The sequence below is a fragment of the Bombina bombina genome, chromosome 2, assembly GCF_027579735.1.
Source record: "Bombina bombina isolate aBomBom1 chromosome 2, aBomBom1.pri, whole genome shotgun sequence".
NCBI lineage: Eukaryota > Metazoa > Chordata > Amphibia > Anura > Bombinatoridae > Bombina > Bombina bombina.
Window position 1 is genome coordinate 413,641,568 of NC_069500.1, and position 23,893 is coordinate 413,665,460.

General features: G+C 40.8%; 1 protein-coding gene across 4 annotated transcripts in view; it reads right to left on the reverse strand.

The window, feature by feature from the left end:
• SEPTIN5 (septin 5) overlaps window positions 1–23,893 on the reverse strand; it is a 94,078-nt gene that overhangs the window by 44,981 nt on the left and 25,204 nt on the right. For 2 of the 4 annotated variants that reach the window (XM_053701930.1, XM_053701928.1), the window contains exons 1-3: window positions 3,567–3,691; window positions 1,807–1,903; window positions 132–218 (exon numbers count right to left, since the gene is read on the reverse strand). In XM_053701930.1, the coding sequence (XP_053557905.1) occupies window positions 132–218; window positions 1,807–1,903; window positions 3,567–3,656 (274 nt within the window). In that variant the 5' untranslated portion in view covers window positions 3,657–3,691. Of the gene's footprint in view, window positions 1–131; window positions 219–1,806; window positions 1,904–3,566; window positions 3,692–23,893 lie in introns of those variants that run through there. The other 2 variants (XM_053701931.1, XM_053701932.1) reach the window with 1 other exon arrangement.

The window sequence follows — 23,893 nt, forward strand, 5'->3', positions numbered from 1 at the left end:
TTTAGCTGTGGTGGTTCTGCTTAATATTGCTAATTTAACATTAGATCTATTAGATCTAGCACATTATTGTGATGTATCCAAAAGAACAAGGAACATAAAGATTAGACACTGTGAGAGCAGGGCATCTGTACCTTCAGCATTAAGCAGTTTCCTTTCCTTATAGAGATCTGTTAGGAACAAACTATTCACCAGCGTAGACTTCCCCAAGCCAGACTCTCCTGGGAGAACATCAAGAGGAAGCTTGTTAATGCACTACAGAAGTAAGGTCAATATTCTGCAACACAATCCATCACTCTTATTGACTATAGATACCCATGTTTTAACACACAAGTCACACTGACATGCACATCTATTACTTAAACTCATAAACACATAGTTTTCTCCAACTGGTCTCACAGACACACTCTCATCCACCATTATATATCTGTCACTCAATGACACATGGTAGTGAGCAATTAAAATGAATACTGTACAGTACATAACAAACGTGCGGTGTTAATGCATTCTTAAAAAATAAAATACATGAGTGTGATGATACAGAATATTGTCTCAAGATTTTTCTACTCCTGATGTTGAGATCTAATATACTAATAATGCTATGCACATATATAACCCCTCCCATAAGGAGCTATGCTGTCCCAGAGTTCTGCACAATACCTAGTGCTTGTGCACTGAGCCATAAGGAGCTATGCTGTCCCAGAGTTCTGCACAATATCTAGTGCATGTGCACTGAGCCATAAGGAGCTATGCTTTCCCAGCATTCTGAACAATACCTAGTGCATGTGCACTGAGCCATAAGGAGCTATGCTGTCCCAGCATTCTGCACAATACCTAGTGCATGTGCACTGAGCCATAAGGAGCTATGCTTTCCCAGCATTCTGAACAATACCTAGTGCTAATACCATAAGGTGCTAGGCTGTCCCAGTGTTCAGCATCATACCTAGTGCATGTGCATTGAGCCATAAGGGGCTATGCTATCCCAGTGTTCTGCATCATACCCATTGCATGTGCACTGAGTCATAAGGAGCTATGCTGTCCCAGCATTCTGCATAATATCTAGTGCATGTGCACTGAGCCAAGGATCCACCAAATACTTGGGCACAGTCACAAAATGCTATAAGTTAAGATTTGTCTGATATGGGAACTCTTTATTTTAAAGCAACACAAAACCCAAAAACAGAGCATATTTTTAAACAACTATCCATTTTACTTATATTATCAATTTTGCTTCATTCTCTTGGTATCCTTTGGTGAATGAGTTGTGTGTGTGTGTGTGTGTATATATATATATATATATATATATATATATATGCATTCACCAATTAGCATCTAAATCCCAGCTCCCTAGCCTACCTAGGAATGCTTTTCAACAAAGGATACCAATGGAAATAAGCAAATTAGATACTAAAAGTAAATTGGAAAGATGTTTAAAATTGTATTCTCTGTCTGAATAAGGAAATAAACATGGTGTGTTTCATGTCCCTTAACTGCTGTACATGGCTCTAGCTGCACATGGAACAATACAGGTTACTAAAGCTGGGGTGGGCTAATGAACATTTACACAGTCTAGATTTGTAAAAGCTCTGCTACTCATTTGGAAGACATAATGCCTGCATTATAAAGTGCTGGGATAACTTCTCTCAGCACATTATTCTGCTGCAAAAATTATAATATTTATACAGAATGAACTAGTATTGTTTTCCTATATTTTAGCAATCAAAAATAATCACCCTAACACTTTTATCTTTGTTAGTTTCAATTACAAATACATTTCTCTCAGTCACACACAGAAACGGCTTCTCTTACCCGCTACCATAAGCGTGAAGTCAAATCCTTTTTTCACAGACTTCCTGTGGACTTGATTGGGTAATGTTGCAAAACCCACATATTGCTTCTCTTGGTCCTAGAGAGACAGAGAGATTTAACTACCCAATATTGCGCTTTTTAATCCCAAAATAGATGAATACTAAAAAAAAAACAGCTTTATTTAGTATTACAAACTACCACACACAATATGCTGCTTGTCTCATGTTCCTAGAAAGACAGACTGACAGTTTCTGTCCATAAGAGCCAGCAGGTATATACTGTTGCTACTATTAACCTGTCTGGCAACATTGTCACTGTCAGGTAAAGAGATTGGTGATAAGGCTTAAGACTGGGATAGGGTTAACCCTTGGATGTCAGAAAGGGCTGAAATACATCCAACAGGACGTACACCATGGCAACGCTGCGGAAACATTCTATACACCATAACATAGTGAGTATGATATTCCTGATGTGAATCACTTAATACTAAAGAAACTGAGAGGAGAGATATATTACAAGATTTAAAGTGACTGGCTACTCACATTTATTTATTTAATCCATTAGAACACAAAGTGACTATGTTTTTGTTTGCAACAGAACATACACAAGTCTTGTTGCTCTATGTGCAGTGATGATACAAATTCATTTTATCCGGGTATGATTGTCTGATCCCTAACATTACACATCCCCAGAAGATGACAACTTCATGTCAGTAATATAATATGTAGAAGGGTTCCAATAAAGCACCAGGATCTATTGCAATTAAATAAAAAGCTATAACAGCCGTGCTTCACACTGAGTTTATCTTTTAGAATTAGTTTAAATCTTCTGTTGGTCCTATAAGAGCCAGATAGGAAGCTAGATTATTTAATGTCAGGGAAAACAAATCTATATTATCAGTTTGTAGAACAGTCAGAACATGCTCCTAAGTAACCTTTTGGGGCATATAACATTTGGGGTAAGCCCTGCTCTATGGGCCAGAAGCAGCTGCTGGGACACATGCTGCAAAACACACAATACATGGGCATGCAGGATTTATTAGTGTGCGCACAGCCAGAGTCCTACATGCAAATTAAACACTTCTGATTGTTTAGCTTGGTCAGCAAGATTTCTGTTTTCTGTGTTGAATTTATTGAAATAAAGTTTTATTTGTAATATTGGTACTGGGAGCTATAATTTTACTAGGCTAGACCATAAAGCACAGGGGGAGATCTGTCTCTCAGGCAGCAGGGATAAAGCACACAAGAGGACCTGGGATCCCCCCACTACTCAGTAATGGCTCTGCCCCCTGCCAGCCTGTCTCTCGGCTCCAGCACTGTACCAGCCAGCTGCTCAATCCTTTCTTCTGACTGAACGTTTCCACTTCCTTCTCCGCTTCAGGACTTTGTAAATACTTTTTTTTGCTATTTGTCTCACTCTCCTTTCCTTTTGCTGCTATGTTTATTCTTTTTTATACTTATTTAATGAGTCGAACAGTACATGATCTAGATATAGTTCTTAATAGTTGTAGCTATTCTATCTATCTATCTATCTATCTATATATATATATATATATGTGTGTGTGTGTGTGTGTGTCTGTCTGTGCAATTAAGTTTAATCAGATCCTGTTTACCACAATACATTGCCCACAAATACCTATTTCTCTATACCATTATATATATGTGTGTGTGTGTATTGTAAATGCTCATATTTATTACATTCTTTCCCTCCACTATTCCCCTTTCTTCTTCTGCCCCCTCACTTTAGCCCCATGTAGTTACCTTCAGCTTCATGGGGTAGGTTCTCTGTGTAAAAGTTCTGGGGGACAAGAGTCTCTCTGCCAAAAGCTCCTGAATTATTATGGAATCCATCCCCACAAGCAACAGCCGTTAGTACAGGATTCACCTCGCCAAGCACACACCCATACATCCCCTCCCACCACTGACCACATCCATATGTGTGTGTGTGTGTGTGTGGGAGCGTGTGACTGCTCTCCCTAGCCACTACTCTGGAATTTCCTGTAGCTTCCCATTGGAAAGAACATTATTTTTAAGAGCCAGACAGGAGGGGAGTGTGAGAAAGACTATGAAAGAAAGTTAGAGAGAGACTGAATGAGTAGAGAAAGAAAATGCAAGAAAAAAAAAGACTACAGATAAAGAGAAAACTAAATAACAAAGAAAATAAGCCAAAGAATGAATGTGAAAGCAGAAAAAGTCAGAGGGATAGCAGAAAGATAACAAAACAGATATAGAAAAAGAGCTAGAAATAAAAGTGATAGCGTTACAAAAAATATAAATGAGAGAGCTTGGAAAAGGAAGTGAAGAGATAGCATAAACAGTGTTAGCACCAGGGGGAGCTATTGACTCCAAAGTTCCAGACAGCTGTAGGGCAATTTACATATTATTTTAAAGGGATCGATCAGTTTGTTAGAGCATTTTATCCACTGGTAACTATTTTTAACCTTACAAAGGAGTAACACACTATATGGCCAAAAGTATGTGCACACCTGACCATCACATCTATATGAGCTTGTTGGACAACCCATTCCAAAACCATTGGCATTGACATGGAGTTGCCCCCCCCCCCCCCCCCGTGGCTATAATAGATGCAAATCAAGATTGTAGAGTGTGTGTCTGTGAGAATTTGTGCCCATGTAACCAAAAAATATTTGCAAGATCAGGCATTGATGTAGGACGAGAAGGTCTGGGTCGCAACTGGCATTACAATTTATCCCAAAGGTGTTCTTTAGGGTTGGGGTTAGGGTACTTTGTTCAAGTTTCTCCACAACAAACTCGTCAAACCATGTTTCCATGGAACTTGCTTTGTGCAAAGGGGCACAGTCATGTTGGAACAGGAAAGGGCCTTAGCCAGACTTTTGCCACAATGTTGAAAGCAACCAATTGTCTAAAATATCTTTGTATGCTGTAACATAAGATGACCCTTCACTGAAGCTAAGGGGCTTAGAGATTACACCCTGAAAAACAGCGCAAGACCATTATCCCTCCTCCATCAAACTTTACAATATGGCATCTACCACAACCAGATTCTTCCCTCAGACTGACAGAGATGTAGTGAAGTATGATTCATCACTCCAGAGAACACGGTTCCAGTGCTTCAGAGCCCAGTGGAGGCGTGCTTTACACCACTCCAGCAGACGCTTGGCATTGTGCATGTTGATGTGAGTGAGGCCCATATACAGCTACTTGGCCATGGAAATTCATTTCATGATGCTCCTGACCCCCAATTCTTGTGCTGGTGTTGCTTCCAGAGGCTGTTTGGAAATCTGTAGTGAGTGATGCAACAAATGATAGGCCATTTTTACACGTTGCACGCTTCAGCAATTGGCTGCCCTGCTCTGTGAGTTTACGTAGTCTGCTAATTCTTGTCTGGGCTGTTTTAGATTCTAGAAACACTTCACAAAAAAGCACAGTTGACTGAGACAGATCTAGAGGAGCAGACATTTCATGCACTGAAATGAGGCAAAGGTGGCATCCTATGACAGAGCCATATTTAAAGTAACTGAGCTCTTTAGTGCAAACCATTTTACTGCCAATGTTTGCCTATGGAAATTTCATGGCTATGTGCTGGATTTTTTTGCACCTGTTAGAAATGGGTGTGGCTAAAACACCTGAACAAAATAATTAGTAGGAGTATCCACATACTTTTGGCCATATAGTGCAGTTATGTATGTGCAGCAAGTGCACAAGTCCTTGGAACATGGAAGGTGATTAGTAGCTATGTGCATACTCAGATCATAATTGGATCACCAGCTGTGTCCTGCTCAGGAGTGGCAGTGTATTGTTGTTCCCAACCAGAACTTTACTATACCTTTAATCCCTTTAATGGGAATTTGTGCAATGTTTTAACAAATCAGAGTATACTATTGCATTAAATTGTTCCTTTACAGTATCCATTTCTATCAATGTTTGGGATTAAGAACTCCATTAAGGGACTATTACCATAATGAAAGTACCAATATTTATTTGTAAACCACACACACATACACATATATATTATACACATACATATATATATATATATATATATATATATATATACATACATACACACACACACATATACAGTATGCAAAAGTTTAGGCACCCCTGACAATCTCCATGATTTTCATTTATAAATAATTGGGTGTTTGGATCAGCAATTTCATTTTGATCTATCAAATAACTGAAGGACACAGTAATATTTCAGTAGTGAAATGAGGTTTATTGGATTAACAGAAAATGTGCAATATGCATCGAAACAAAATTAGACAGGTGCATACATTTGGGCACCCTTGTCATTTTGTTGATTTGAATACCTTTAACTACCTAGCACTGATTAATTGGAACACACAATTGGTTTGGTGAGCTCATTAAGCCTTGAACTTCATAGACAGGTGCATCCTATCATGAGAAAAGGTATTTAAGGTGGCCAATTGCAAGTTGTTGTTCTCTTTGACTCTCCTCTGAAGAGTGGCAACATGGGGGTCTGAAAACAACTCTCAAATTACCTGAAAACAAAGATTGTTCAACATTATGGTTTAGGGGAAGGCTACAAAAAGCTATTGCAGAGATTTAAGCTGTCAGTGTCCACTGTGAGGAACATAATGAGGGAATGGAAGACCACAGGCACAGTTCTTGTTAAGGCCAGAAGTGGCAGGCCAAGTAAAATATCGGAGAGATGGTGAGAAAGGTCAAAAACAGCCCACAGACCACCTCCAAAGACTTACAACATCATCTTGCTGCAGATGGTGTCACTGTGCATCATTCAACAATTCAGCGCACTTTGCACAAGGAGAAGCTGTATGGGAGAGTGATGCGGAAAAAGCCTTTTCTGCACACATCCACAAACAAAGTCGCTTGAGGAATGCAAACGCACATTTGGACAAGCCAGCTTCATTTTGGAAGAAGGTGTTGTGGAGTGATTAAACAAAGATTGACTTATTTGGCAAAAGAACACAGCGTTCCAAGACTACCCACAGTAAAATTTGGTGGATATTCCATCATGCTGTGGGGCTGTGTGGCCAGTGCCAGTGCCGGTACTGGGAATCTTGTTAAAGTTGAGGGTCACATGGATTCCACTCAATATCAGCAGATACTTGAGAATAATGTTGATGAATCAGTCACAAAGTTGAAGTTACGCCGGGGCTGGATATTTCAACAAGGTAACGACCCAAAACACTGCTCAAAATCTACTCTGGCATTTATGCAGAGGAACAAGTACAATGTTCTAGAATGGCCATCCCAGTCCCCAGACCTGAATATCATTGAAAATCTGTTGGGTGATTTGAAGCGGGCTGTCCATGCTCGGCAACCATCAAACCTAACTGAACTGGAGATGTTTTGCAAGGAGGAATGGTCCAAAATACATTCATCTAGACACTCATTACAGGCTATAGGAAGCGTCTAGAGGCTGCTATTTCTGCTAAAGGGGGCTCTGCTAAATATTGATGCAATATTTCTGTTGGGGTGCCCAAATTTATGCACCTGTCTAATTTCTGTTAATCCAATAAACCTCATTTCACTACTGAAATATTACTGTGTCCTTCAGTTATTTGATAGATTAAAATTAAATTGCTGATCCAAACACTCAAATTATTTATAAATGAAAATCATGGAAATTGTCAGGGGTGCCTAAACTTTGCATACAACTGTGTACACACACATATATATATATATATATATATATATATATTAAAGATAATACCTGTCCTGATGAAGGCCCAACTGAGGGCCGAAACGTCGACCATGTATTAATGTTCTAAGAATAAAGAAAATATTTTTCTCTATACAAACCCTGAGAGTGCCCTTCTTCCACACTGTTCTCTAACTATCTCTCATAAGGATTGCACCCAGGTTGTGGCTGCCCCACCTGGTTGGAGTGCTGGGCTATATGCTATTTGGACTTTTGAGATATATATATATATATATATATATATACACATATATATATATAAATATATCATTCTCCGAAGGGAGGGGATCATGCTCTGCTTCAGTATGCCACAGTTGACATTCATGGTTCCCTCAATGAACTGTAGTTCCCCAGTGCCGGCAGCGCTTATGCAGGCCCAGACCATGACAATCCCAACACCATGCTTGACTGTAGCCAAGACACACTTTTCTTTGTATTCCTCACTTGTTTGCTGTGACACATGCTTGACACCATCTGAACCAAATAAGTTTATTTTGGTCTCATTGGACCACAGGAAATGGTTCCAGTAATCCATGTCCTTAGTCTGCTTGTCTTCAGCAAACTATTTGCAGGCTTTCTTGTGCATCATCTTTAAAAGAGGCTTCCTTCTGGGACGACAGCCATGCAGACCAATTTGATGCAGTGTGTGGCGTATGGTCTGAGCCCTGACAGGCTGAACCCCCACCTCTTCAACCTCTGCAGCAATGCTGGCAGCACTCATACATCTATTTCCCAAAGACAACCTCTGGATATGACGCTGAGCACGTGCACTCCACTTCTTTGGTCGACCATGGCGAGGCCTCTTCTGAGTGGAACCTGTCCTGTGAAACCGCTGTATGGTCTTGCCTACCGTGCTGCACCACAGTTTCAGGGTCTTGGCAATCTTCTTATAAACTAGGCCATCATTATATAGAGCAACAATTCTTTTTTTTCAGATCCTCAGAGAGTTCTTTGCCATGAGGTGCCATGTTAAACTTCCAGTGACCAGTATGAGAGAGTGTGAGAGCGATAACTGCTCCCCATTCACACCTGAGACATTGTAACACTAACGAGTTACATGACACCGGGGAGGGAAAATGGCTAATTGGGCCCAATTTGAACATTTTCACTTAGGGGTGTACTCACTTTTGTTGCTATTGGTTTAGACATTAATGGCTGTGTGTTGAGTTATTTTGAGGGGATAGAAAATTTACGCTGTTATAAACACTCACTACTTTACATTGTAGCAAAGTGTCATTTCTTCAGTGTTGTCACATAAAAAGATATAATAAAATATTTACTAAAATGTGAGGGGTGTACTCACTTCTGTGAGATACTGTGTGTATATATATATATATACACACACATATAGTTTTTCCTGTTTTAGAAAGTTTTCATTAGTTGTTTACTTAGAGGACCTAAATGCATGATATAACAAGAGTAGATTGGTTTAGGCTTCACAAAAATAAATCTAGTTAGTTACATGCTCCAGTGACAAAGGCTATGTACTAACAGTACCAATGTTTTACCCACTGGGGTCACTATGATCAACTGCATTAGGGAACGTTTGACCCCAGTGGATATAAAAAAGGTACCTATTGTACATAGGTACCAGCATAAAAGCCCATTAGCCGCAACTGAAACTTAAAGGGATATAATAGTGCAAATAGTGTGAATTTATTACAACATTTTATTATTAGATTGTTGTTTGCATATAACTATATGTTTAATCCCTGTAAAAATATTAAACACATAGTTAAAGTCAGCCCCAGAGTAGAAATGAGCATCTGATGAATCAATGGTACAAGACAAAATTGTGGAGCCAGCAATCACCAGCTAGCTCCCAGTAGGCCATTGCTGCTGGGGATATGTACATATGCTTAGGAACCTGCCCATTTTTGGAGCACTATATGGCAGCAGCTTTGCAATAATGTTATCCATTTGCAAGAGCACTAGATGGCAGCACTATTTCCGGCCACGTAGTGCTTCAGACACCTACCTAGGTATCTCTTCAACACAGAATACCCTGGGAACTAAGCAAATTTGATTATAGAAGTAAAGTGGAAACTGTTTTAAAATGGTGTGCTCTGTCTGAATCACAAAATATTGTTTGGGGTTTTATATCCCTTTAACTATAATGGTATAATTAATTATTGAAGCAACTATTAATGACCCCTCTATCTCAAACCCCTGACACTACATTTACCCTCCCCGATTAGTAATCCAACTCCTATATAAACCCCACTGCCACTAGTGATACTCCTCAACAACTAACCCCCTTAAAGGGAAATAAAAACTTTTTTTTCATGATTTAGATAGCACATACAATTTTAAAACAACTTTCTCACTTACTTCTAAGATTAAATTAGCTTAATTCTGTTTTTATACTTTGTTGAAGGAGCAGCAGCAATGCACTACTAGGAGCTAGCTGTACACATAAGATGAGCCAATGACAGGAAGCATTAATTTGGAGCCACCAATCAACATCCAGCTCCCAGTAGTGCATAACTGCTCCTGAACCTATGTATACTTTTCAACAAATCATAAAAAGAGAACCAAGCAAATTAGATAATAGAAGTAAACTGGAAAGTTGTTCAAAACTGCATGCACTATCTGAATGATGACAACTGAACTTTAGTTTATTGTCCCTTTAAGGTTAAATAAAAAAGTAAAAAAAAATACTTTAAAATAAAAACATGAACTTACAATTCCTTTAATACTTATCTTCAGCTGAGCAGCAAAAGAAAGAGGAGGTTGGGGTGGTCAGTTTATGGTCACTACGGTTACTCTGATTGGTCACTTTATACCTTGTTCTCTAACTTAGCCTTTTCATTGGCTAACTATGTATGGTATCTTTTTTCTCTGTTGTTCTAATGTTCTGTTAACTTGTATTACTTTTAAAAGCTGCAGTTGAGTAGTAAAGGAAAGTATAAGCAAAATATGAAGTATCTGGTATTGTAATAAAATTCCTGATGTTCTGCTCACATTAAAAGATCCATCTGGGAGGGGGGGGCGGAGCCAGCCATGGAGCGGCCGCACATCTTGTGAGCTCCGCACAATTTCCACTAAAATTACTATTAAACAGACTTAAATGTTATGGTGATTTCTCCAAAATATCCTCTACACCTTATGTTCGACATCTGGAGCACTGGAGGTAGAAAGATCTTAGATTGGGGCGTCCTTATCTATGCAGCAGCCTAACCGATTGTGGCCTACTTCTGAGCCCTGAGCGAACCCACGGAGATTAGCAAACATTTAACAATTACGAAGCATCCTACTCCTGTAGACTATAGCTGCTGGGGTACCCTACAAGATTTGAGGAGTGCTCTGAGACCTACTTGGGTAGTGGACTATGCATACAGTCAATCACGGAACATCGCGGGTCAGACTTTTCAGTGGCAACTACATGGAGTTCCCGGATCGTACAAGGCCAGATCTCAAAGGACATAGGGAACCCTGGCCATCAATCGACCACTTACCGCAGGAGTGTATTTGCTACTGTCTCCTGAGATATGGAAACCAACTTGGCCATCAGCGGTAGAAAAACAGGGGAAGTATCAACCGCCTGGGGGGCCCCTGCTACCCATGTGGCACCAACACCTAAATCGCCAAGCGGCACTTATCGTGACAAGAACGGTACACCGGGAGGAATAACTCTGAAATCACCAGGACATCTGCAAGCCCAGTTCCAGCACTTCTATGCTGCGGAACACAAAGGCAGCCATGCTGGAGAGATTATGATGCAGCTGTATTAACACAGCACAGATCGGCGTTCATGGAGGCCACGGAAGGCACGTGTCTCCCAGGGGTTGAACTGATCCTGATAGCTGGGATGGCTTTTCTGTTTGGAACTCCTGATCGAGGCGAGACTTCCCCAGTGTTGCTGGTCTAAGATTGCCAGGTATGTGGTATTGCTGCGGAAGCCCTTGGGAAACAGCCAGCTCAGCTCATAAGAATGAGCCCACATGCAGTGGAAACTCCTAACCACAATTGAGTCCTCACATGTAGCTGGGAGCGTCCCTCTTGGAGCGTTATAATGGGGTTGTGTGAGACATTTGAGGAGAAGCTCCCAAGCTATGCCCATGAGATGATGTCAGCTCTTGCAGAGATAAGAGGTCATCCACATCTAATATATGCAATCCTCCACTACTTTATAAACTTTATGATAATCGGCTAGTTTTATTTGATATACCTGTTAGCATTGTTACAAACCAATAACACTAACCTGAACACATTCCCCTTGTTACTTTTACATTTCCTGAATAGGCTATAACCCATTATATATATTTCATTATAGTAAATCAGACGAAAACATTGTGGAACTAGATATTAATGATAAGCTTATTTCTGTGTGCTGTTTATATAAGGACCTGCTACAACCATGAACCTGTTGTTCCAAACCTGTCATTGTATAAATCTGGTGTCTTATTAGGCATACTCTTGTTAGATACATTCATTGTTCCATGTTTAACAATTATTTACATGTTTTATGTATAGATGTCCAAACTGATACAAGTTTCATGTGATTTGTGTACATCAAGGCAAAATGGTGTATTAGATTTCCAATAGGCAGTCCTCCAGGTATATATATTTTCTATCTCCAGTGAATTCCCAACTCTCCATACTATTGGGTATAGATGTACTATATTTTTTTTCAACATTGTTTGTTTACAGGCTCAAGAGCGATTTCTTATCCCAACGTAATGGTATAGACCTATTGTATTACTATATAGTTTTATTTATATTAACATTTAACTTAAGCTATCGGTTGCTAAGTTTCTTTATACTTCATATGTTGGATTTATTTCTAGTGACATATAATTCCTACACCTTGCAACTTGCCTGCTATTGTATATAGGTACTGTCAAGGCTGGGTAATGTTTGTGGTAGGTACTATTTGATCAAGGTGCAGCTTGAGCTAGGTATTGTGTGTGAGAGATAGGTGCTGCGTGTGCTAGGTACTATGTGTCCTAGATGTGTGGTGTGTGCTAGGTACTGTATGTGCTAGGTACTGTATGTGCTAGGTACTGTATGTGCTAAGTGACGTGTGTGCTAGGTGCTGCTCGTGCCTGGGGTTGCTTGTGCTAGGTACTGTGTGAGCTAGGTACTGGGTGTGCTAGGTGCCATGTGTGCTGGGTACAGCGTGTGCTTGGTGATGTTTATGTTAGGTACTGTATGTGTTAGGTACTCCTGCTAACTTATAGTATTTAGAGAGGATGTTGCCCAATTAAATATTGCCAACATACCTTAGGTTAGGCGCCATATGTACTAGGTACCATGTGTGCTAGGTACCATGTGTGCTCGGTATCATGTGTGCTGGGTATCGTGCGTGTGCTGGGTATCATGTGTGTGCTGGGTATCATGTGTGTGCTGGGTATCGTTTGTGTGCTGGGTATCGTTTGTGTGCTGGGTATCGTGTGTGTGCTGGGTATCGTGTGTGCTGGGTGTCATGTGTGTGCTGGGTGTCATGTGTGTGCTGGGTGTCATGTGTGCTAGGTTCAACGTGTGCTGGGTACTGTGTGTGCCAGGAAAGGTGGGTGCTGGGCATGGCGTGTGCTAGGTATAGCGTGAGCTAGGTACAGTAGGTGCTATGTATAATGTGTGCTAGGTACAATGGGTGTTAGTTACAATGTGAGCTAGGTATAATGGGTGCTAGGTATAATGTGTATTAGGCACAGTGTGTTTGCGAGGCACAGTGTGTGCTAGGCACAATGTGCGCTAGGTTCAGTGTGGGCTAGGTACTGCGTGTGCTAGGCAAGGCGGGTGCTGGGCACGGTGTGTGCTAGGTATAGCGTGAGCTAGGTGCAGTGAGAAATAGGTGCAGTGGGAGCTAGATATCATGTGAGCTAGGTATCATGTGTGCTATGTATCATGTGTGCTATGTATCATGTGTGCTATGTATCATGTGTGCTATGTATCATGTGTGCTAGGTATCATGGGTGCTAGGTATCATGGGTGCTAGGTTCAATGGGTGCTAAGTACCATGCGGGCTAGGTTCAACGGGTGCTAGGTACTGCGAGTGCTAGGCAAGGTGGGTGCTGGGCATGGCGTGTGCTAGGTATAGCATGAGCTAGGTACAGTAGGTGGTAGGTACAATGTGTGCTAGGTACAACGTGTGCTAGGTACAGCGTGTGCTAGGTACAGCGTGTGTTAGGTACAGTGTGTGCTAGGTCTCGTGTTTTAGGTGCCATGTGTGCTGAGTACCATGTGTGCTAGGTTCAACGTGTGCTAGGTACTGCGAGTGCTAGGCAAGGGGGGTGCTGGGTACGGCATGTGCTAGGTATGGCGTGAGCTAGGTACAGTAGGTGCTAAGCACAATGTGAGCTGGGTACAATGTGTGCTGGGTACAATGTGTGCTAGGTACAATGTGTGCTAGGTACAATGTGTGCTAGGTCTCGTGTTTTAGGTGCCATATGTGCTGAGTACCATGTGTGCAAGGTTCAACGTGTGCTAGGTACTGCGAGTGCTGGGCAAGGGGGGTGCTTAGTACGGCATGTGCTAGGTATGGCATGAGCTAGGTACAGTAGGTGCTAAGCACAATGTGTGCTGGGTACAATGTGTGCTAGGTACAATGTGTGCTAGGTCTCGTGTTTTAGGTGCCATGTGTGCTGAGTACCATGTGTGCTAGGTTCAACGTGTGCTGGGTACTGCGAGTGCTAGGCAAGGTGGGTGCTGGGTACGGCATGTGCTAAGTATGGCGTGAGCTAGGTACAGTAGGTGCTAAGGACAATGTGTGCTGGGTACAATGTGTTCTAGGTACAATGTGTGCAAGATACACTGTATGCTAGGTATGCTGGGTTAAGTGTGTGCTAGGCACAGTGAGTACTAGGTACAGTGGGTGCTAAATATGTATCGGGTATAATGTGCGACTCATTTGTTTTCAAGATGTTGAAAACACCTGCTCCTCACTCTATATGCATAAATTTGTTAATATATATTACAGCAACACATTCTGACTTATTCCTTGGAGCATTAAACTTAATTTATAAGTACCACCTCCCCCCCATATTTAGAGCCCACATCAGGGTTCAATCTCGGTGAATTATTTTCACCACAAATCCCTGCAATTTACTTATGATGTATCAATGTTTTGTCAGCTATTGCAACCGGACCTGCGTGTCCAATCCTTATGTTTGTGTATGTTTGAACAGGGGACCTGCGTGTCCCCAAGTGTTACCTTTCATTTTAAAACCGAACAAAAATTGAATAAAAAAAAAAAAAAAAAGATCCATCTGGACTAAAAGTTCCTGTTCTAGTTCTAGATTAAACAGTCTTGCTGTAAATCATTCAACCAATCAAGATTGTTAAAAAATAAAAAATTGAAGGAGGAATCTCAACCAAGTAAGCCTGAGCTAATGATTGTGGGGAGATTGTATAAGTCTAATGAGGGATAGTGTGGAGGTGTTAGAGATGAAGGGGTTACTAATGAAGGACATATGATTGGTCAAGTTGCATTGAGGGTTAAATGCATTGGGGGACTTTATTCAGCCATTAAGCTTAAGGAATTAAAGGGACAGTAAAAGGGCTACTGCAACTACAGTAACATGGTTACTACTTACCATTCTGTTGTTTTTCCTCCTGTTCCTACAGCTCTCTTTAAAGTCATTCTCTTATTTTAAAGGGACACTAAACTGCTGGGCACAACTACCCTAGAATAGTTACTACTCACTATGGCCTAGATTACGAGTTGTGCGTTAGCCTTAAAAAGCAGCTTTAAGAGGTCCTAACGCTGCTTTTTAACGCCCGCTGGTATTACGAGTCTTGAAGGTACAGGTGTACCGCTCACTTTTTTGGCCAGACTCGGAAATACTACAAATCCACTTAGGTCAATTGCGTATCCTATATTTTCAATGGGACTTGCATAGCACCGGTATTACGAGTCTGACCAAAAGTGAGCGGAAAACCCTCTCCTGTCAAGCCTGGTACCGCATTTAAAAGTCAGTAGTTAAGAGTTTTACACTACAACGCCGTAACATAAAACTCTTAACTAAAGTGCTAAAAAGTACATTAACACCCATAAACTACCTATTAACCCCTAAACCGAGGCCCCCCCCCCCACATTGCAAACACTAAAATAAATATTTTAACCCCTAATCTGCCGAACCGGACATCGCTGCCACTATAATAAATATATTAACCCCTAAACCGCCGCACTCCCGCATCGCAAGCACTATTTAAATATTATTAACCCCTAATCTGCCGGCCCTAACATCACCGCCACCTACCTACATTTATTAACCCCTAATTTGCCGCACCCAACGTCGCCGCCACTATAATAAAGTTATTAACCCCTAAGCCTAAATCTAACCCTAACACCTCCTAACTTAAATATAATTTAAATAAATCTAAAGAAAATTACTACAATTAACTAAATTATTCCTAATAAAAACTAAATACTTACCTATAAAATAAACCCTAAACTTGCTACAATATAACTAATAGTTACATTGTAGCTATCTTAGGGTTTATTTTTATTTTACAGACAACTTTGTATTTATTTTAAACTATTTAATAACTACCTAGTTAAAATAAATACAAATTTACTTGTAAAATAAAACCTAACCTAAGTTACAATTACACCTAACACTACACTACAATTAAATTAATTACCTAAATTAAATACAATTAATTACAATTAAATAAAATTATCTAAAGTACAAAAAAACAAACACTAAATTACAGAAAATAATAAAGAAATTACAAGATTTTTAAACTAATTACACCTAATCTAATCCCCCTAACAAAATAAAAAAGCCCCCCCCCCAAAATAAAAAAGCCCTACCCTACACTAAATTACAAATAGCCCTTAAAAGGGCCTTTTGCGGGGCATCGCCCCAAAGTAATCAGCTCTTTTACCTTTAAAAAAAATTACAACCCCCCCAACATTAAAACCCACCACCCACACAACCAACCCTACTCTAAAACCCACCCAATACCCCCTTAAAAAAACCTAACACTAACACCTTGATGATCACCCTACCGTGAGAAGTCTTCACCCAACCGGGCCGAAGTCCTCAACGAATCCGGCAGAAGTGGTCCTCCAGATGGGCAGAAGTCTTCATCCAAACGGGCAGAAGTGGTCCTCCAGGCGGGTTGAAGTCTTCATCCAGACGACATCTGCTATATTCATCCAACCGGCGCAGAGCGGGTCCATCTTCAAGACATCCGACACAGAGCATCCTCTTCTTTCCACGGCCGACGACTGAATGAAGGTTCCTTTAAATGACGTCATCTAAGATGGCGTCCCTTCAATTCCGATTGGCTGATAGAATTCTATCAGCCAATCGGAATTAAGGTAGAAAAAATCCTATTAGCTGATGCAATCAGCCAATAGGATTGAATTTCAATCCTATTGGCTGATCCAATCAGCCAATAGGATTGAGCTGGCATTCTATTGGCTGTTCCAATCATCCAATAGAATGCCAGTTCAATCCTATTGGCTGATTGCATCAGCCAATATGATTTTTTCTACCTTAATTCTGATTGGCTGATAGAATTCTATCAGCCATTCGGAATTGAAGGGATGCCATTTAAAGGAACCTTCATTCAGTCGTCGGCCGTGGAAAGAAGAGGATACTCCCCGACGGATGTCTTGAAGATGGACCCGCTCGGCGCCAGATGGATGAAGATAGAAGATGCCGTCTGGATGAAGACTTCTGCCCGTCTGGAGGACCACTTCTGCCCGGTTGGATGAAGACTTCTGCCCGTCTGGAGGACCACTTCTGCCCGTCTGGAGGACCACTTCTGCCAGATTCGTTGAGGACTTCGGCCAGATTGGGTGAAGACTTCTCACGGTAGGGTGATCTTCAAGGGGTTAGTGTTAGGTTTTTTAAGGGGGTATTGGGTGGGTTTTAGAGTAGGGTTGGTTGTGTGGGTGGTGGGTTTTAATGTTGGGGGGGGATTGTAATTTTTTTACAGGTAAGAGAGCTGATTATTTTGGGGCAATGCCCACGCAAAAGGCCCTTTTAAGGGATATTTGTAATTAGTGTAGGGTAGGGCTTTTTTATTTTGGGGGGCTTTTTTATTTTGTTAGGGGGATTAGATTAGGTGTAATTAGTTTAAAAATCTTGTAATTTCTTTATTATTTTCTGTAATTTAGTGTTTGTCTTTATTTTAACTAGGTAGTTATTAAATAGTTAATAACTATTTTATAACTATTCTACCTAGTTAAAATAAATACAAAGTTGCCTGTAAAATAAAAATAAACCCTAAACTATCTACAATGTAACTATTAGTTATATTGTATCTAGCTTACGGTTTATTTTATAGGTAAGTATTTAGTTTTAAATAGGAATTTTTTAGTTAATTGTAGTAATTTTATTAAGATTTATTTTAATTATATTTAAGTTAGGGGGTGTTAGGGTTAGGGTTAGACTTAGGTTTAGGGGTTAATACCTTTATTGTTGGGGGCGGCAGATTAGGGGTTAATAAATGTAGGTAGGTTGCGGCGACATTGGGGGCGGCAGAGTTGGGGTTAATAAATAAAATGTAGGTGTCGTCGATGTTGGGGGCGACAGATTAGGGGTTCATAAGTATAATGTAGGTGGCGGGGCGGTGTCCGGAGCGGCAGATTAGGGGTTAATAAGTATAATGTAGGTGTCAGCGATGTCGGGGTGGCAGATTAGGAGTTAATAAGTGTAAGATTGGGGGTGTTTAGACTCGGGGTTCATGTTAGGGTGTTAGGTGTAGACAAAACTTTTATTTCCCCATAGGAATCAATGGGGCTGCGTTAGCAGCTTTACGCTGCTTTTTTGCAGGTGTTAGTTTTTTTTCCAGCCGTCTCTCCCCCATTGATTCCTATGGTGAAATCGTGCATTAACACGTTTTACCAGTTCACCGCTAAGGTAAGCAGCACTGGTATTGAGGTGAGATGTGGAACAAAATTTTGCTCTACGCTCACTTTTTTGCAGCTAACACTGGGTTTGTAGAAACCCGCAATACCAGCGCTGTCTGTAAGTGAGCGGTGAGCATAAACTGCTCGTTAGCACTGCACAGCCTCTAACACAAAACTCGTAATCTAGGCGTATGTTATTGCATTTCATCCTGTTCCTGCAGCTCTTTTCAAATCCATTCTCCTGTTTTAATAGTTTAAAGGTGCCATATACTGAAGCTCCGCCTCATTGTACTGGGGGCTGCCACCTGGGAGCTTAAGTATTCCCACAGCCTGTAATATAAGCAGTGCACACTCACAGATCAGTAATATTTCCTATTTAATTATTTATAGATGTATACTGTGCTTCAGGTCAGGGTGCATGATACAAAGCAGGAGCTGGCCATTTTTGCTGCATTGCTCTATATTATTGTTGAGTGCTTCTTTTAAATATATTTTGTGTAACTGTAAAACTGAGTAAATGGTGTATCATGCACACTAACTTGAAGCACATTATACAGCTATACAAAATTGACTATCACTGATCTGTGAGTGTGCACTGCTTAAGTCACAGGCTGTGAGAAAACCTGAGCTCCAAGATGGCAGCCTCCAGTACAAGAGCCTCAGTATTAAACCTAAAAATGTTCTTTTATGATTCAGGTAAAAAATACAATTTTAAACAACTTTCCAATTTACTTCTATTATCTAATTTGCTTCATTATTTAAATATCCTTTCTTAAAGAAATATCACTGCACACGAGTGAGCCAATCACATGAGGCATCTATGTGCAGCTACCAATCAGAAGCTACTGAGCCTATCTAGATATGATTTTCAGGAAAGAATATCAAGAGAATGAAGCACATTACATAATAGAAGTAAATAAGAAAGTTGTTTAAAATGGTATTCTCTATCTGAATCATGAAAGAAAAGATTTGGGTTTAATGTCCCTTTAAGCCCAGTGTGAAGATGCAGCTTTACTAACTGATACTTGTAAGGGGTTAAAATAAGGGAATGACTTTGAAGACAGCTGCAGGTACAGTAGGAAAAAACAATAGCAGAATAGTAACCTGCTACTGTAATTGTACCCAGCACTTTAAAGGGTCATTAAACCCAAATTTTCTCTTTAATGATTCAGATAGAGAATACAATTTTAAACAGCATTCCAATTTACTTCTATTATCTAACTTGCTGCAATCTTTAGATATCCTTTGTTAAAGAAATAGCAATGCACATTGGTGAGCCAATCACATGAGGCATCTATGTGCAGCCACCAATCAGAAGCCACTGAGCCTATCTAGATATGCTTTTCAGGAAAGAATATCAAGAGAATGAAGCAAATTAGATAATAGAAGTAAATTAGAAAGTTATTTAAAATGGGATACTCTATCTGAATCATGAAAGAAAAAATGTAGGTTTAATGTCTCTTTAATGTCCCTTAAAGTCAAAATTTAGATCCCATTAGGGCTGACTGCAGGGAGGAATTTAGCTCAACCATTATGAGTAATGGTTCAGGAATTAAGTGGTAGTAAGAGTTAACTTTGGGGTAAGGAGGTCACAGTTAGGGTATCTTACATTGGGAGCTTTGGGAAGGTGCAATTATGGTATTTTGTTTGAAGGAGGTTCAAACAGCCCAGTTAGTGTTTTGTAGTGTGGGAGGTCAGATGAGCGGCAGTTGGGGGTTAGGTCTATGCAGAGGATCCTTTCTCTATGATTCAAGGGTTAAATGGCAGTTGCAGTCAGGGATAGGCAAGGTGTCCGTACACGGACACTGGTGTCCGTGACTGGCCCTTGCAGTGTCCGCCAACCATTTTGTGGAGTGGAGTGAGGACACAGTGTGAAAGGCTGAAGTTGTCAGACAGTGTGTGTGACAGTGTGCAAAAGAGTGAGACATTGTGTGAGACTGTGAGAGTGTGTGTGTGACAGTGTGAGACTGCAAAATCATGTGTGTGAATAAAGGTATGTGTAAGAGTGTGGGTGTGTGTATGAGACTGGGAGGGTGTGTGTGTGATTGATAGTGTGCCATCGATAGTGTGCAATCGAATGTTTGTGTAAGAGTGTGTAAGCGGGTGTGGATGTGAGACTGTGAGGGTGTGTGTGATACCGAGTGTGCAATCAAGTGTGTGTGTGAGACTGATCTAGCATAGTGTATACCTATCCCATGCATGTTTAAACTCCTTCACTGTCTCTACCACTGCGGCTGGATTGCTTTTCCACAACGCATCCACTACCCTTTCGGTAAATAGAGTGTTTTTGGATGTTTTTAATTTGAAATATACTTTAGTGTCCTTCACTAAGATCAGTACTTTGGAAAATGTCCACCACAGTCTTGGTGCGTGCCTGTCCCTGGTTGCAGTAAACCGTATGCAGAGGATTTTTTCTCTTTAATTCTCTGCACTGAGTTTTAGTTACCTAAGCAAGCAGTTATACGGCAGGTAAGCAGTTGTACAATTGCTTATAGGGCTCATAAAGAGAAAGAGGTCCGAGGACGCCCAGGGTGAAGATTGCACATAACAGTCACAGGATACTGTTGCTATTATGTCATAGAGGCACTCATAGAGAGTAATATCTATAAAGCAGTTATGTAGGAGCTGCAGCACTGTTTAGGCCGCTTAAACTGCGTGCAGGTCAACTGAGATTAGTGACAAAGCGCTATTACTTCCATTCAAATGATCAAGCTTAGGAACTTGTGTAAAGCTTACATTGTATATATGTTTTATGTAATATAATGCCTAATTTACCACTTTATATAGTTAAATGAGATATAGATAAATATTAATGAGTAACTTGTGGCTCCTATTATACTGAGAATTATTTTCCACCATTAAGTTCATATGTTAATTGTACACTAGAGGGCAGGACTAGCCTGAGCATGTGTCCTACAGCACTGTGTACATCTGTGGTGACCAGCTTCCTAGCACATCAATATTTTAGAAGCCGCATCTAACTTTATGGCTATTAAACAAATAATATAAAATTGCAGAAGTATAAAATAGATATAGGATAAGTTTGCAGGACACTTTCTGTCTGCTCCAGAGGGCTCTTATTCCCACCCCAAAGCACACATTTTAGTTACACTTTATTCTAGGGCCACAGAAATTCTAGCACACATTGATAGCTCCCATTTTCCGGAAGGGCCACAAAACTAGTACCTAGGGCCGCATGTAGCCCTCGGGCCGCCAGTTGGCCATCAGCAGTGTACATTATACATAGTTATCTAAAACTGTATATTCTGATGTGTATTTTTGAAGTCTTCTTGTTCGTTCATTCTGCACTACAGTATATGCTGACTAAAAATTATAGTGACACAGATTTCAATAAATCTGAATGGATTTTTCCAAGCAGTCCTTCAGTACCCTTACATGTAATAATATAGGTTATTCAGCTTAAGCCAAAAAGCAATCAGATATGGCAGTGAAGTTTAAAATAAACAGCAAGACATCGCTGTGCATATTACACTAGAACAACGTAAGACATAACTGTGAATATTTATACTACAACAATCTAAGATATAATTGTGCATTTCACACTAAGAAACACTGCGAAAAGGTTATTCATTTTACACCGAAAAGCAAGAAAGTGCCCACAAGCAGTAAAAAATAACTATGCATCTTGCAGAAAGAGACAGTGAGATATAGGTGGGCACCTAAGAAATATAGAGATATAGGTGCATCTTTCATTGAGAGATAGTTAGATATAGGTGTGTCCCTTTCAATAGGAAACAGAGATATAGGTGTGCCCCTTGCAGTAAGAGACAGTGATATAAAGGTGTGCCCTTGCACTGATAGACAGATATAGGTGCACCCCTTGCAGTAAGAGACAGTGAGATACAGGTGTGCACCTTGCACTAAGAGACAGTAAGAGATACAGGTGTGCACCTTGCAGTAAGAGACAGTGAGATACAGGTGTGCCCCTTGCAGTAAGAGACAGTGAGATACAGGTGTGCACCTTGCAGTAAGAGACAGTAAGAGATACAGGTGTGCACCTTGCACTAAGAAACAGTAAGAGATACAGGTGTGCCCCTTGCAGTAAGAGACAGTGAGATACAGGTGTGCCCCTTGCAGTAAGAGACAGTGAGATACAGGTGTGGGCATTGCATTAAGAGACAGTGAGATACAGGTGTGGGCATTGCATTAAGAGACAGTGAGATACAGGTGTGTCCCTTGCACTAATAGACGTGAGATACAGGTGTGGGCATTACATTAATAGACGTGAGATACAGGTGTTGACATTGCATTAAGAGACAGTGAGATACAGGTGTGGGCATTGCATTAAGAGACAGTGAGATACAGGTGTGTCCCTTGCACTAATAGACGTGAGATACAGGTGTGGGCATTACATTAATAGACGTGAGATACAGGTGTTGGCATTGCATTAAGAGACAGTGAGATACAGGTGTGGGCATTGCATTAATAGACGTGAGATACAGGTGGTGGCATTGCATTAAGAGACAGTGAGATACAGGTGTGGGCATTGCATTAAGAGACAGTGAGATACAGATGTGGGCATTGCATTAAGAGACAGTGAGATACAGGTGTGCCCCTTGCAGTAAGAGACAGTGAGATACAGGTGTGCACCTTGCTCTAAGAGACAGTGAGATACAGGTGTGCACCTTGCACAAAGAGACAGTGAGATACAGGTGTGCCCCTTGCACAAAGAGACAGTGAGATACAGGTGTGTCCCTTGCACTAATAGACGTGAGATACAGGTGTGGGCATTGCATTAAGAGACAGTGAGATACAGGTGTGGGCATTGCATTAAGAGACAGTGAGATACAGGTGTGTCCCTTGCACTAATAGACGTGAGATACAGGTGTGGGCATTGCATTAAGAGACAGTGAGATACAGGTGTGGGCATTGCATTAAGAGACAGTGAGATACAGGTGTGGGCATTGCATTAAGAGACAGTGAGATACAGGTGTGCCCCTTGCAGTAAGAGACAGTGAGATACAGTTGTGCACCTTGCTCTAAGAGACAGTGAGATACAGGTGTGCACCTTGCACAAAGAGACAGTGAGATACAGGTGTGCCCCTTGTATTAATAGACGTGAGATACAGGTGTGGGCATTGCATTAAGAGACAGTGAGATACAGGTGTGGGCATTGCATTAAGAGACAGTGAGATACAAGTGTGGGCATTGCATTGAGACAGTGAGATACAGGTGTGGGCATTGCATTAAGAGACAGTGAGATACAGGTGTGCACCTTGCATTAAGAGACAGTGAGATACAGGTGTGCCCCTTGCACTAATATACGTGAGATACAGGTGTGGGCATTGCATTAAAAGACAGTGAGATATAGGTGTGCACCTTGCAGTAAGAGACAGTGAGATATAGGTGTGCACATTGCAGTAAGAGACACTGAGATACAGGTGTGCACATTGCAGTAAGAGACACTGAGATACAGGTGTGCACATTGCACTAAGAGAAAGTGAGATATAGGTGTGCACATTGCACTAAGAGAAAGTGAGATATAGGTGTGCACATTGCACTAAGAGAAAGTGAGATATAGGTGTGCACCTTGCACTAAGAGAAAGTGAGATATAGGTGTACACCTTGCACTAAGAGAAAGTG